The 13,580-nt window shown below is 36.7% G+C and overlaps 1 protein-coding gene across 2 annotated transcripts in view; it reads right to left on the bottom strand.

The window, feature by feature from the left end:
• Positions 1–1,173: 1,173 nt before the first annotated feature.
• PTN (pleiotrophin) overlaps positions 1,174–13,580 on the bottom strand; it is a 110,268-nt gene continuing 97,861 nt past the window's right edge. Inside the window, exon 5 of one of the 2 annotated variants that reach the window (XM_010356318.2) lies at positions 1,174–1,905. In XM_010356318.2, the coding sequence (XP_010354620.1) occupies positions 1,850–1,905 (56 nt within the window). In that variant the 3' untranslated portion in view covers positions 1,174–1,849. The remainder of the gene's footprint in view (positions 1,906–13,580) is intronic. The other variant, XM_010356319.2, reaches the window with a different exon arrangement.

Genomic DNA, 13,580 nt, shown 5'->3' with positions numbered 1-13,580 from the left:
TTTGGCTTCCTGCCATGCCCTGTGAATAAAGGAGTGTGCCACAGTTATTTACAGGACTGTTTTTCCCTTGGGAGATTTAGTTCTAGTTCACCTTAACTCATTACTGATTCATGGGCTGCTGCTTTTGGCTAAATGTGTTAGAGGAGCAACATTAGCTGAGAGGTTATCAAAATTTGCAATAGGCTCTTCCATCCTCCCATCCTTTTGGAACTTTGCTGTCAAAAAATCCATTCAAGACACTGCCTTTCTTTCTTCTCTTCCATCCGTCCCCATGAGTACTTTTTCCAATTAAGGTCAGCTTATAAAAGGACTACATTTACTATTCATGTTTCTATCATTTGCACTTTACAAGGCACTCTTTTTATTAAGCACCAGTCCATAAAATGCCTGGAAGTTCATCCTTTTTTTCTATTCCCCACTGACAGGTGGCTTTGATGTAGAAGGGAGAAATGGATCTGCTCAACATTCCTAGCTCAAGTACAGTCATAGGCTAGACGGCAAAAGTAGTTTAGCTGCTAAGACCCTTTGGCTGCATCATTAGACCAGCATGTAATTGTGTATTTTATAGTTAGCCCAGGTTAGGCTGAAATCATCATTTCCCAAAACGGACTTAGCAATTATCTTGGTAGATTGGTGTTTGTTTATTGAGTCTTATCACTTTAGAATTAAAGAGTATGTCAAGAGAAACACTTTAAAGATAATCCCAGAGAATTTTCTATTATTCCCTGAATAATGGGAGAACAGACTTGTTTACTTAAAAATTGTGCTTAGAGACCAACAGATAAGAAAGTTATACAGATTGCCTTTGGCACTCATGGCATGTAAAAAAGTGAAAATTTTTGGTTTATGGAAACTAAGCCCAAACTACTATTTTGCACATCATTACAGTGATCCTGATTTGGACTGGTGCGAACCCAAATATATCCACTGTAAGAGCGTTTTCCTGCTCCACCAAACCCTAGACTATTGTGAAACTTTTGTTGAATTCAGTAGTACCAATTTAACCTATTAATTACTGATAGAAAGTACAAAAAAAACTGTGTGACATTTGTGCCCAAGAGTGACTTAGCTAGTTTGTATGACAATTTCTCTGTGCTAATAAGTTGACTGGGGGAGTATAAATGACTAAAGGAGTAGGGTTACAAAAATCACATTATTGAACACAAAAGCAAATTTTTTTCAGCATCACCTTGATTTATTTTCCTAGTATTTTTTTCCTCAGATGGAAAAATAATTTCATCAAGAAAACAAATTCTTCTGCCAAAGTGAAAGAATTTTATATTTTAATGTTTTTCTTTTTAAAAAAAAAAGTCAACGTTGAACTAGGGCATGCTCTGCTTCCCCACCCCCATTGTGCTGACTACATTTTAAAAAATCTATTGGCAGAAAACAAGATAGTTTCTTCAAATAGAGTGATTATGTTTTATTGCTATTTTGTTTAGTATATATTTTTCTCAATTGGGAAAAAAGTCTAGGTGAAAAAAATTACCTAACAAGAGAAGTAGTTTACATAGTCATAACATTTAAATTGTTGCCCAAAAACTGTAAAAAAAACTTAATGTAAAATGTCACATAACTTCAAAAAACTTACCTCAATTGTCTATCATTTATCATGTACTATAAGTCAACTTCCTAAATAAGATTACAGTCCTTTATTATAAGCCCCTAGTGGTACTATAGTATACATTTAAAAAACACTACTACAAAAATTTTCTTTTCTTTTTGTTTTTGCTTATTGTGTACTTAGCTATAGATAATTTTTGAATAAAAAGCCTACGGTACATATAAATGCAATAGTTAACTGATCCTGTTTGCTGATGTCCTTTTTATATTCCACAGGTGACATCTTTTAATCCAGCATCTTCTCCTGTTTCTTGCCTTCCTTTTTCTTCTTCTTAGATTCTGCTGTGATTACAAAAAAGAGAGAGAGAAAGAGAAAAATGTCAAGTTATTAAATTGCAGGGAAGAAATAGCCACATTTCTTATAATTGACCAGGAAAGAAAAAATCAGATTGATACGCAAGTTGCTTGCTCTTGGCAGTTCTCTTGGTAAATTGAGAAAAAACTATGTGTGCGTGTGTGTGTGTGTGTGTGTCTGTCTGTCTGTCTGTCTGTCTGCTTTTGCCAGAAGAGTACCTGTGAGAGAGGGCAGGAGGAACATAGCCTGCTTCTGTATTAATTCTATAAATGCCTGTTATCTTACTGGTTGCCTTTGCTTGATAGGCAAGATATTGACTTGCGGTCCTGCTTAGAAAATAGATATACAGCAGACATCTCTTAGTAAATTACCCAGGTCACTGCTCAATGGAAAGCTATGAGAGCTCTGCTTGGCACCTCATTTCCCCCACTCCCTCTCTGTGGGACTCTTTAGTAGTATATTTTCTGAGCAAACAATGCCAAAGTGGTTCCACTCCAGGTCGGCCCTTTGCTTATGTATTTGGCCACCTATCTATGTAGGAAGAACCAGCTATAAACCATATGTACTCTCTCTGAAGCTTTGCCTACAGGAACTCCTAGTTTGGTGTAAAACAAATGGAATGTGTCAACATAGGCTGTAGGAAAGTAAAACATTCAGGATTTCAATCAAAAGACTCCATTCTTTTTCAGAAATTCAATCATCTTTCCACTTCTCTTTTCCTAACAGGAGTGTGCAATATAGAATAGAACACATCTAATTTGGCTCCAAAGACAAAAATGGTCAGAGTCACTGGGCTAGCAAGTGAGTGGATATTGCTAAATACTTCTGAGCCACTTCTCCAATTTGGTCCATAGTAGCGGTAGAAATAGACTGGTTAAGTACAAGCTCTGGAGTCAGACTACTGAAGTTTAAATCCTGGCCACATCATTAAGTTACTGTGAGACACTGAGAAAGTTAATTAATGTATTTGTTTCTTAGATTACTAATCTTTCCATAGGCATATGAAAAGTATCATAGCATATGATAGTAACCACAGAGTTTATATCCAAATTAAACTTATTCTATAAAATCTACTGAGAACAGAATATGATACAAGAGCATGTGGTCAATTAAGGATAGCATTTATCATTAGTGTGATAATAGAGCAAGAACAAGAAATCATTACCCTGTATAATTAAAATCCCTAATGATCATCAAGACATATTGATTGAGCAGGTCAATGAATGTGCTAAGCAACATAGGGTCACTGGGACAGAAACAATGACCAACAGGGATTAGGTCATTGTTCACTGGAGCATACAGCCTGTGTCCAAGAGGACCGTAAGACTTATGATGACAGAAGATATGATATGATGCCAACAGAAATATTGTATGTTTCTCAGCTCATACTTAAGTAGCACTGAAAACTTTTCCATTTCTGTGTACTATCTCCATGACCTCTTCAAATAGGTTCCAAAGTCCATTATACCCTAGTGGTATTTCTGTTCAATGTAATTGTCCTAATCTTCCTTTACTCAAATTTCAAGGGTACACTATATGCAATTGGGTCAGCAGTTTCTAAACCCAGGCTAAATTGTTGCCCATAATTGTATTCATTTCATTCATGTCTTCCTAAGTTTGCCCCACTTCTATACTAAAGAAATTTAACCTTTCACTCTCTCTAGTTTTGTTCGTTTTCTCAAATATCTTTCTTTCACCCTGTGAAAGGTGTAATAACCAGAATTTCCAAGTGAAAGATATCTTTTAGGTCAAAGGAGATATTCTGTGTAATTTCTGAAAAGTTATTCAGTGTCTGAAAATGTAATAATTCCCAATTTTTGGTCAACATTTTAGGCAACAGCTGTATATTAGGATGGTATCTTCAGAGAACAATGTCAGATTTCAACTGAGACCTAACTCTGGTTTTTCCTCTCTCAGTTTCCTCATGTCCCTTCCTGGGAAACCCTCAGGAACTTATCTTTTAGATCTCCAGTAGAGTGGATATCTAAGTAGCAATTTCCATATTTTGGCTAACATGTTCCTGTTTCATACATAAGTCTGAGCGGATGACACACTAATCAGGTTTTTGTGTAAAGGTTTCATAAAACTTAAAATTATTCTGAACATAGGACACTATTTTATCTGCTCATGTAAGGTTGTCCATTTCAAAGAACACTTTGGGAATAGGAATCTGTCACCAAATTCTTCTTGGTAAAGGCAACAGCACACTCTCTGTTACCTGAGCCTGACATTGGTGTTTTATTCATTAACTGACAACTTTCTAAATCCCAGGAAATCAACCACTTGCTTATTAAATCTGCACAATGTCAATCAACTTATTCTTCATCAACTTATTCTTCTGACACAAGTGGCAAGTCATCATGGCACTGCCTGGACACCTTGCAGAACTTGAGTCCACTCTGGGCTCAATCTAAAGAGAAAAATGAAGACTCTTCAGTAAAAAGTAGTGGAAGGAGGGAAGAATTCATATTTGCAATAAGGCCAGTTTAGTTTCTTACATAAAAAAGTGTTCAAATTTTTGTGAAAAAAAAAATCAGGTCAGTATTATTGCTTCTAATCAAAAGCAGTTTTTTGTTACTTTTATGTGCATTCAACTGACAGACTAAATGAGCTTTGTCACTGCTTATCTCTGTGGCCTCAAAAACTTATTAACAACCTCTCAATCTTTACCTAGTATACATGAGGGGTTTAAAATAGTATCACAAAATCTATGATCTAGAAAAAATGTGGTCCAACTGCCTTATGTAATAGATGAAGAAACTGAAACATTCACATCATCCCTCTTTACTTCCATCTTCATAGTTATGCTTATTTTAGTTCCCCAAATACATCTTTCCTGTTTGTCTCCCCCTCTCTAGTCTCTGGCCTTCAAATTCACTCTTCATTCCATCAACCTCACACTTCCACAACTACATATGTCTCATTAATGCCTCCCATTCTTCAGGTACCAGCACTGACATCACTTCTAGTTTGCTGACCTCTCAGTCTGAGTTAGAAGTTGTTTCTCTTTCCTGCTCTTGTTAGAGCACCTATCTCTAGTATTGTAATTGCCACCAAAATACAAGCTGTGAGAGGGTGCAGTTTCTACTCTCTGTTGTACCTCCAGCCCATGGCACAGGGCCTTGTGTAAAAAAGCTGATTAGAAAAGCTTTAGTGAAAACAAATGGATCCATAACATGGCGATATGTCTCACCCGTCTTCCTTATGAAGGTTCTTTGAATTTTCTTAGCTTCTTTCCACCTTATCCTTTTCATATTACTTCCTCTTGGCCTGAGTGTTCCTTCTCCTACTACCCCAGTTTGCATCGTCAGCACCTAGTCATCCTTAAAATCTTAGCCTCAGCTTCATTTTCTCAGGGAAGCCCTCCAAGAGCTCTCAGATAAGCAGATTCCATGCACAGACACTCTCATTGTGCCTCTCATTGATTTTTCCAAAATTAGAACTGAACTATTAATTTTGTCTCTAATTATTTAGTATGTTTTTCCCTTCCTATGACAACAGAGACCCTATCTGTATTTTGCATCTGTATATTCTGTGCCTGGGACATAACAAGCACTCATGAAATACTTGCTGCATGCCGAGTGGATAAATGAATACCTGAATGGGAAATAGTTCAACCCATTACTATGTAGAAAAGAGTGTTTCTCAAGGAAAGTAGGGAGTGTAAATCCAATTAGAATCTGGTCAAATTTCAGTCTATCTTTAAAGACAAATATTTTATGAAGAAGAAAATTTACAAACACATATATACAAAATTTATCCAGGTTTCTTAACACTTTGTCTTTAGAATAGAGACCTGATTAAACTCTGTGGGTAAAACTGTCCCAGTTTAGTCGCCTTTCAAGGTTAGAGTGAGAGAAATGTTTACTATGAGATGTAGGTCACAAATTACCCTGGAGCAGGGCTATAATTAGTTAAAGTCAAATGCTTTTTTATTGAAGTCATATAGTGGCTACTCTAGAAGGTTCTGAGAGCCAATAGGATTCCTACCCTGATGTGAACAGTAGGGCACTTTAGTTCACATTGAACAGAGCCAAATCAAGAGAAGGGAGTACACACACACCACACATCAAATAACACCCAGGGCCACATGTCCCTTGTTCCTGCCTGGATTGAGGCTGCAAAGCAGAAACGGATGCAAACAGAGAATAAGCCATTGTCAACAAGTGAGAGTAAAGGGCACCTGCCTGAAAGGTGACTTATTCTGTTCCTACCAGGACATCACTGCACTGGAATACCACAGTAGTGCCCTGGGTACATTTTAACTTCCTGGATTTTCAAACTTTCATCCTTTCTTTGGCCAGTTTTTGAGTTGATAGAGGCTAGTATTCATAATAATTGGGATACAGAGATGAGAAAAAAATAGTAGGTGTGTATTTTTGTATTTCTGTAAATTTGTGGGTTTTTAAAAATATAAATACATTGTTTTAAGGTATGTTTGAAAGTGTTCAGAAAGTCCTAAGTCTTTCCTAAGAAAAAGTGCTCTAGAAAGGATTTCGGCTTCTTATATTGCTATGAATCATAGGATCCAAAGGGCCATGTTCACCATATTCTATCCAGAAAACTCAGAATTTACCCAAGGAAATTCTTTCAATGCATAAAAACTCCTGATAAGAAAGAAGACAGGCAGTGATATGTTTTGATTCTGTGTCCCCATCCAAATCTCACCTTGAGTTGTAGTCCCCATAATACCCATGTGTCAAGGGCAGGACCAGGTGGAGGTAATTGGATCATGGCAGCAGTTTCCCCCATGCTGTTCTGTGATAGTGAGTGAGTCTTATGAGAGTTGATGGGTTTATAAGTGGTGTTTCCCCTGCTTGCACTCATTCTCTTTCCTACCACCCTGTGAAGAGGTGCCTTCCACCATGATTGTATGTTTCCTGAGGTCTCCCTAGCCATGTGGAACTGTGAGGCAATTAAATCTCTTTTCTTTATAAATTACCCAGTTCTGGGTATTTCTTCATAGCAGCACGAGAATAGGCTAATCCAGTAAATACAGTGAGAAAAATGAGTAGAAATTAAGATGAGCCATGTTACAGTAAGTTCTGAGCCCGTGTGGTTTTTTCCATGCTGAATAGAAAACAAAATCTTGATAAATGCTAATGTATTAAGTGACACCATGGCCTTTAGGTACAGTGAGACAATGAAAAAATCATGAAGTTTTTGTTAGAATCATACTAAGAACTAAGTCCTAATCTAGAGAATTGGTTCAAATAGATGTCTGCCACTTACCAGTTCTGTGATCTTGTGCAAATCAATCATTCTGCCTCTGTTTCCTATAAACTGGGGATAATAAAACCTATATCCTCCTCAGGGGGCCATTGTTAGTATCATGTGAGATTACGTCCTCTGCAATCTCATCTTACCACTAATGTTCAAAACACATTAATTTATTGATTCAGCAAATATGCACTCCATCTTCACTACTATAGATGCTAGGGTATAAAGGTGAATAAGACAAAACTCTGCCTTCACACAGCTGACATTACAAATAACACTTTCAAGGTGGCTTTATGGGAGAGTCTTTCAAAACTGTAAAGTGCTTTAAAGTACATACTAATATTAAAGATCATGGGTACGTGACAGCCATTTTCATGGTTTTGAGACCTAGTTTTCTTGTTGCTAATTTACTACTACAATCCAGAGACACGTGTTATGAAAAATAGAGCAGCTAGAAGGAGGATTAATTACTAGAAAGAAAGAGTATACCTACAGTAGATTTACCCTGAAGGAAAAGGAGGGTTCCCCCTCTCGGGGTTATTTCATTTTTCTTACAAAATATTAATTACTTGTCTCACTTAAAAAGTATTACAGACTCATAAAAACCAAAGAAACACAGACACACACACACACACACACAGATATACACACACACACAGAGATTAACTTCACAATGTAGAAACAACACTTTTAACAATGAGTTCTATTTATGTTTTCTTTCTATGACTTTACTTATGAATACTTTGACAGTTGATATAGTATTTTATGCTAAAACTTCAATTGTATCTATTTTCCATGCCATTGCATATACCTTGAAATGTGACCAAGTAATATTCCTTTATATTATCCTACTCCATATATTTTGTAACCTTTTATCTTTTGTAGGTCAGTTGGATAGTTCTGACCTCTTGTTATTATAAATAATGATGCAATGCTGATTTTGTTCACAAATCATTGAATGCTTAAATTTTGCCTTAGTATAGATTATTATAAAAGAATGTACTGGATCCAAGGGCAAGACATTTTAAAAACTCTAGATATGTACTGGGAAATTTAATCTTTGAAAGGAAGTAGTAATTTAAATTCTTATCAGCAATTTATATGAGTCTGTCACAGCAAAGTTACTCTTGAACAGCAAATAATCAAACAATATGCATCATCTGTTTTCCATCTTTTAACAGGCCCTTTGGAAGTAGAATTGCCATGTAGTTGGTATAAGTAAACATCAACTCCCCACTTTCAACATTAAGAAAATCTCGGAGAAATCAGATTGGAAGTGGACCTTAAGAGAAAGACATCTATTTAAAGATTTTTCAAAGACCTTAAGGGGAGATATTTTTCAAGAAGTAAGAAAGTAGAGAATTCCGAAATAAGCTTATCTCATTTTCTCAGTAAAAGGTCTTGCTTTGATTACTTATTTTCAGATGGCCTGCTGTGTATACAGAAAAACTAAAAAGGAAATTAGGAGACGAAATGATTTCAGATTGAGGGGAGCCCAGATTTTAACTAAAGTGAGTCAGCCCCTGTTTGCTGCTGACTTAAATAAAGTGTCTTTGGGTCATTAAAGCAGTGAAAGGAAGTATTGATTAGAATAGAAATATAAAATTTGCACCTTCTAAGAGACAGAATTCACTTTAGCTAAAAGAAGCTAAAATCATTCAGAAATGCACATTGCAGAGGTCAAGAGAGACAGCTGAAAAGGAACAGCTGGAAGCATACCATCGAGACCACTGAAAGTTCACTTTTGAAGACATGTTCAATAAATCACAAGGACTTATTACAGAAAAAGGATCATATCCCTGTCAAACAGTACTATCACAATGTAAATATGTTCAAAAGCCTGGATATCACCAAGATCTTTTTAATGCTTTGTGAACCTATTTAAAGTAACTCACCTGTGCTTAAGAATTAACTGCCTAGTCATCTAGAACTGCCTAATCCCTCGCCCCATGCCAGCTATGCCTCAGAACTGATAAAAAAAAAAAAAAAAAAAAAAAAGCTTGTCGAATTGTGAACATACGGCTCGGTGATTCAGGAACTAAAATCCAGGTACTGGTTGACTAGGCTGCCTAACATGGCACTGTTCATTCAGTTTCCAAATATTTCAGTTTAAATTGGAGTAGCATAAATTAAGTGGCACAGTACAGAAAAATAATTCTGTTAAAAATCAAAAGTATAATCTTTTAAACATTTGCTTAATGTATTATTCACAGATATAGTTCAGTCTAATGCCTATGTAATAATTTTGTTGTTTCTTCTTTGATTTCTTATTTTGTAGTATCACTTCCTTCATTTCCTCTTTTATGGACTCAGTGCATTTACTTCTATGATATGCGTGGAAAACATGTGTATATGCATACTGTCCCTCAGTGCTACCCACATGTTGATACTTTGCTTCCTCCACACCTCTTCTTTCCCTCACTGTCCAACTTCCTCTTCATTCATCAATCTATTTCATAACAATACCTTCTACTCCTGCTCAACTATCTGCTCTTCCGCACTCATTTGCTTTCTGATATCAAGTATATGTGAATAAAAGATAGTACACCTATTTGTGTCTAGATGCAGACTAAAAAACACATCTAGACAATTTCAGGACCTGTTTTGTCCCCACTCACTTTGGGAGCCGGCTCAGCTTTTAACTGCATCTCCTCAAAATAGAAAGTTTAGCTATGAAAGCACTAGTGAATAAAGCAGATTTAATAGAAGGTTTAGTGAAGATGAAATTACTTCATCAACCATGCAGAACAAAATTAATAAAAGTCCCCAACATGTCGGTTATTTTTCAAATGAACTCACCAGTTGTATCAGTAGACTAATCCATCTCTCTTCACCCAAACACTTCTCTCTACCATCTTTTCAAACTCTCCCCACTCCTGTCTCTACATTTCTCCTTCTTTATAAGAAGGAATTGAGGTATCTGTAGCTTCTCCAAGTCATAAAGGGCCCATTTACGGTGCACTTTCTTTATACAGTAGAGTCGGGGTGGGGGAATTAGCCACACATGAGTGTGTTGGGATCAGTCCCTGATCCGACCCATACGCACATGTATACCAAGTAGAAAATTGTCAATTAAACTCCTATTTGTAGCTCAAAACATGCATATCATCCTTATTTGTTATTTATGCACACACACATGCATGCATGTGTGCGTGCACCCACACACATACACACAGAGAGAGAGAAAACCACAGATGTGGAATTAATGCTGAGTTTCTTTTGTTTAGCAAAAGCCTCTGCCCTTCCTCTATCTGTAGACCACTCTCAAGATATTACATTTCTTGACAGTGACCATCCCACAAGATTCATCGACTTCTATACCCAAACACAAAAGAATGATTTATCTCTGATATGACATTTAAACATTTAAGAGCTTATTTCTGCAATAATGAGGGCAGAGGTAGAAAATTTGCCTTATTATAAATTATTGTACATTAGAAATGAAATGTAGTATTATAAACAGTAATAAGTAGTTCTCACTTAGCTAATCATTATTTTCTATGATCATATCTAATGTTTACTTTAATATAATACAGCCAGTACCCCTAGGAAATCAAATTATAATTTGTGAGAAAAGGGCAAAGTTTGAACTCCAATATATTTAAAATTTTAGTAGGTACAGTCCCATAAATGTTTTTCCTATTCATTACCAAATAAATGTTTCTTTTGGTTCAAAAGATTGCAGATATATATATATATATAGTTAAATAGAATCAGTTGTTATGGCCTGACTTGCATCCCTCCCGAAAATTCATGCTGAACTCCTAACCCTTGTTTCTCGGAGTGAGAACATATTCTAGAGATAGAGTCTTTACAGACGCAATTAAATTAAAATGAAGGCATTCAGATAGACCCTAATCCAATGTGACTGGTGCATTTACAAGAAGAGGAAATTTGAACACAGACACATATAGTGAGGACACAAGGAAAAGATAGCTGTCTATAAACCAGGGATAAGGGCCTCATAGGGCACCAACCCTAACAATACCTTGACCTCAGACTTTCAGACTCCAGAACTATGAGAAAATAAAGTTATATTTAATCTACTGAGTCTATGGTACTCTGTCATGACAGCCCCAGCAGACGAATGCATCCGTGAATTCGATTTCAGACTATATTTCATTTTTGTGTACCTTCAGAGCATTCTCATCAGCTGTAGAGGTGCAAAATAGGATGTTAGTTTACTGTTATTTTTAAATTTGTCCTCCAGAATTAAATTAATTTTTAAATTTTCAGTCATTTAAATATGTAACTTAGGTGCTAAGTAATATAAGGTTTTATGCTCACCAGTGATTTCACAAATCTTACTGCATTAATTCTTTCACCCTCTTCAAACATGTCCTCCCAGCTGTAAGCAGGTGAGTTATTCCCCGCTACGTGATTTCTTCTGCCCCAAGAGACCCAGCTGTCTGTCTATAGCAGCAGCAGCAAAAGGTGGATCTAAAGATCTTTGTCTATACTTTACATGTTTTTAGACAGCAGCCTTCAGAGCAGCTTAATTTATTACTCTTGTACATCTAGGTGAAGATCCAAAAACATTTTTTTCTATTTTCTGTAAGAGTAAAAATAATTTTTGAAAGCCTAGCAAGAGAGAGGGACATGAATGTGTTAACCTGCCATCAATATCTGTGGGCCTTGCCGCCTGCATGCATGAACACTAGGACACTAGAACAACTTTACTTCCTTCTTGCTCTTTGGCTTCCTGATGAGTTCTACAAACTGTTTGCTCCTCTAGAAAAAGTCTTTATTCTTTTATTTTCATGGCCTCTCTGCACTGAGCAACAACCAGCCTGCTCTGATTTCCCTGTAGGTTTGTATCAGTGAGAAGCAGAGCAGACTGGGAATGTGCCAAGTGTCCCCACCAGCAGTTCCAGTTACCAGGAGAGCCATCCCTTGAATCGTGGTGAAGCACCAGAATTGCTAGGAATCTCATAGCGGAGGGAAGACAATCATGAATCCAGGCCAGGGCCCAGCCTGGGAGAGCTCTGGGTTAACAAGGCACCTTGCTGCTCACCCTTACTCTCAAGGAACATAGCTGCTGTAAAGAACCCCGGATTGAAAATGCAGCACTAAGAGTGATCATTTGTTTTCAGAGTAATTTTTATACAAAGACAAGCTCAGGCCAGAAATTATCCAACAGGACTCAATCAATCATAAATAACTCTGAATATGCTTATATGAATGTTTAGGATTATCATGGAAACAAAAAAAAATTATTAATTTCTTTTAGAATACCTAAAGAGATCCGGCAGTGATCAGTTGGTTTGAGTAGCACTGGTACAATGGAAAAGAACTCGAAACAGATTGTCCTGACTTCAAGTTCAAGTCTGATCATTCACTGTCTGGGTAACTTCGTGAAAGTTGCAACCTTAGTGTGTTATTTTGTAAAATACGAAGATAACTACTTTAGGCTGCCATGCGGCTTAAGCGAGACAATGCAGGCTAAGGGCTTATATAATGCCTGTCATATCATAAATACTCAATAAATAGGATAAACTTTTACAATACTCAATAAATAACAACAGGTATAACTTAAAATACAAGTAGAAAGCCTCAATTCAGAAGTTAGAAGAGAGAAATGCAAAAGCTTCAGGAAGGAAAAAGGAGGTCCCGAAACCCAATAACTAATATGCAGCTTTCCTTAGTACTAATTATTCTATAGCTGTTTTGTGAGTATACAGCTAACGATCCCTTGAGCATGGAATGTGCCCCGGGAGATGAAAGCAGACACACAGTTTGAAGTAAACCTACAAATATTTAAAGCTCCTAGTTCTCACATCTGCCCCAGCAATTAGGACCAAAAATTCTTTAATAAGGAGGGAAGTAAAACACAAAAATGACTGATTCCAGGTGAGCTCATTGTGCCTTAACAGTGATTTCTCTACACATTTTTGAAGCCAGTGTGAATGATGTAGTCTAGTGAGCTTTACCAGGACAATTTAGTTGGATACATCATTCATTCATTCAATATTCTTCCTTGAGTTTTCTCATGGGCGAGGGACTATGAGATGTAATTTTCTTTTTTTCCTTTTCAATTATATTTTAAATTCTAGGGTACATGTGCACAATATGCAGGTTTGTTAAATATGTATACATGTGCCATGTTGGTGTGCTGTACCCATTAACTCAATTTTCAATGGTGAATAAGAGGTAGTATTCAAAGAGTTTTCCTGTTAGGAGAGGCAAACATGCCCTCGGTACAGCATAATGGATGCCTTATCAGAGGAGTGACATCTCCTCTCAGAGGAGACAGTGACTTAATATTTGGGAAGGGAAATCTGGCAAGTTTTAACACTGATCCCTTTTCTAGTCATTGAGCAAAACAATACGTTTTTGACCTGAAGGACTTTGAACTTCCCCTTGTTTCATTTAGAACACCAGTATGGCTAGTCCCTTCTCTCGCTTCCAAACCAACTTCAAAAGTTACCTTGTCCAAGAGGCC

The sequence above is a fragment of the Rhinopithecus roxellana genome, chromosome 6 (assembly GCF_007565055.1).
Source record: "Rhinopithecus roxellana isolate Shanxi Qingling chromosome 6, ASM756505v1, whole genome shotgun sequence".
Classification (NCBI taxonomy): Eukaryota; Metazoa; Chordata; class Mammalia; order Primates; family Cercopithecidae; genus Rhinopithecus; species Rhinopithecus roxellana.
Note: the sequence above shows the minus strand (reverse complement) of the source record. Positions and strands in the feature narration are given on the sequence as shown.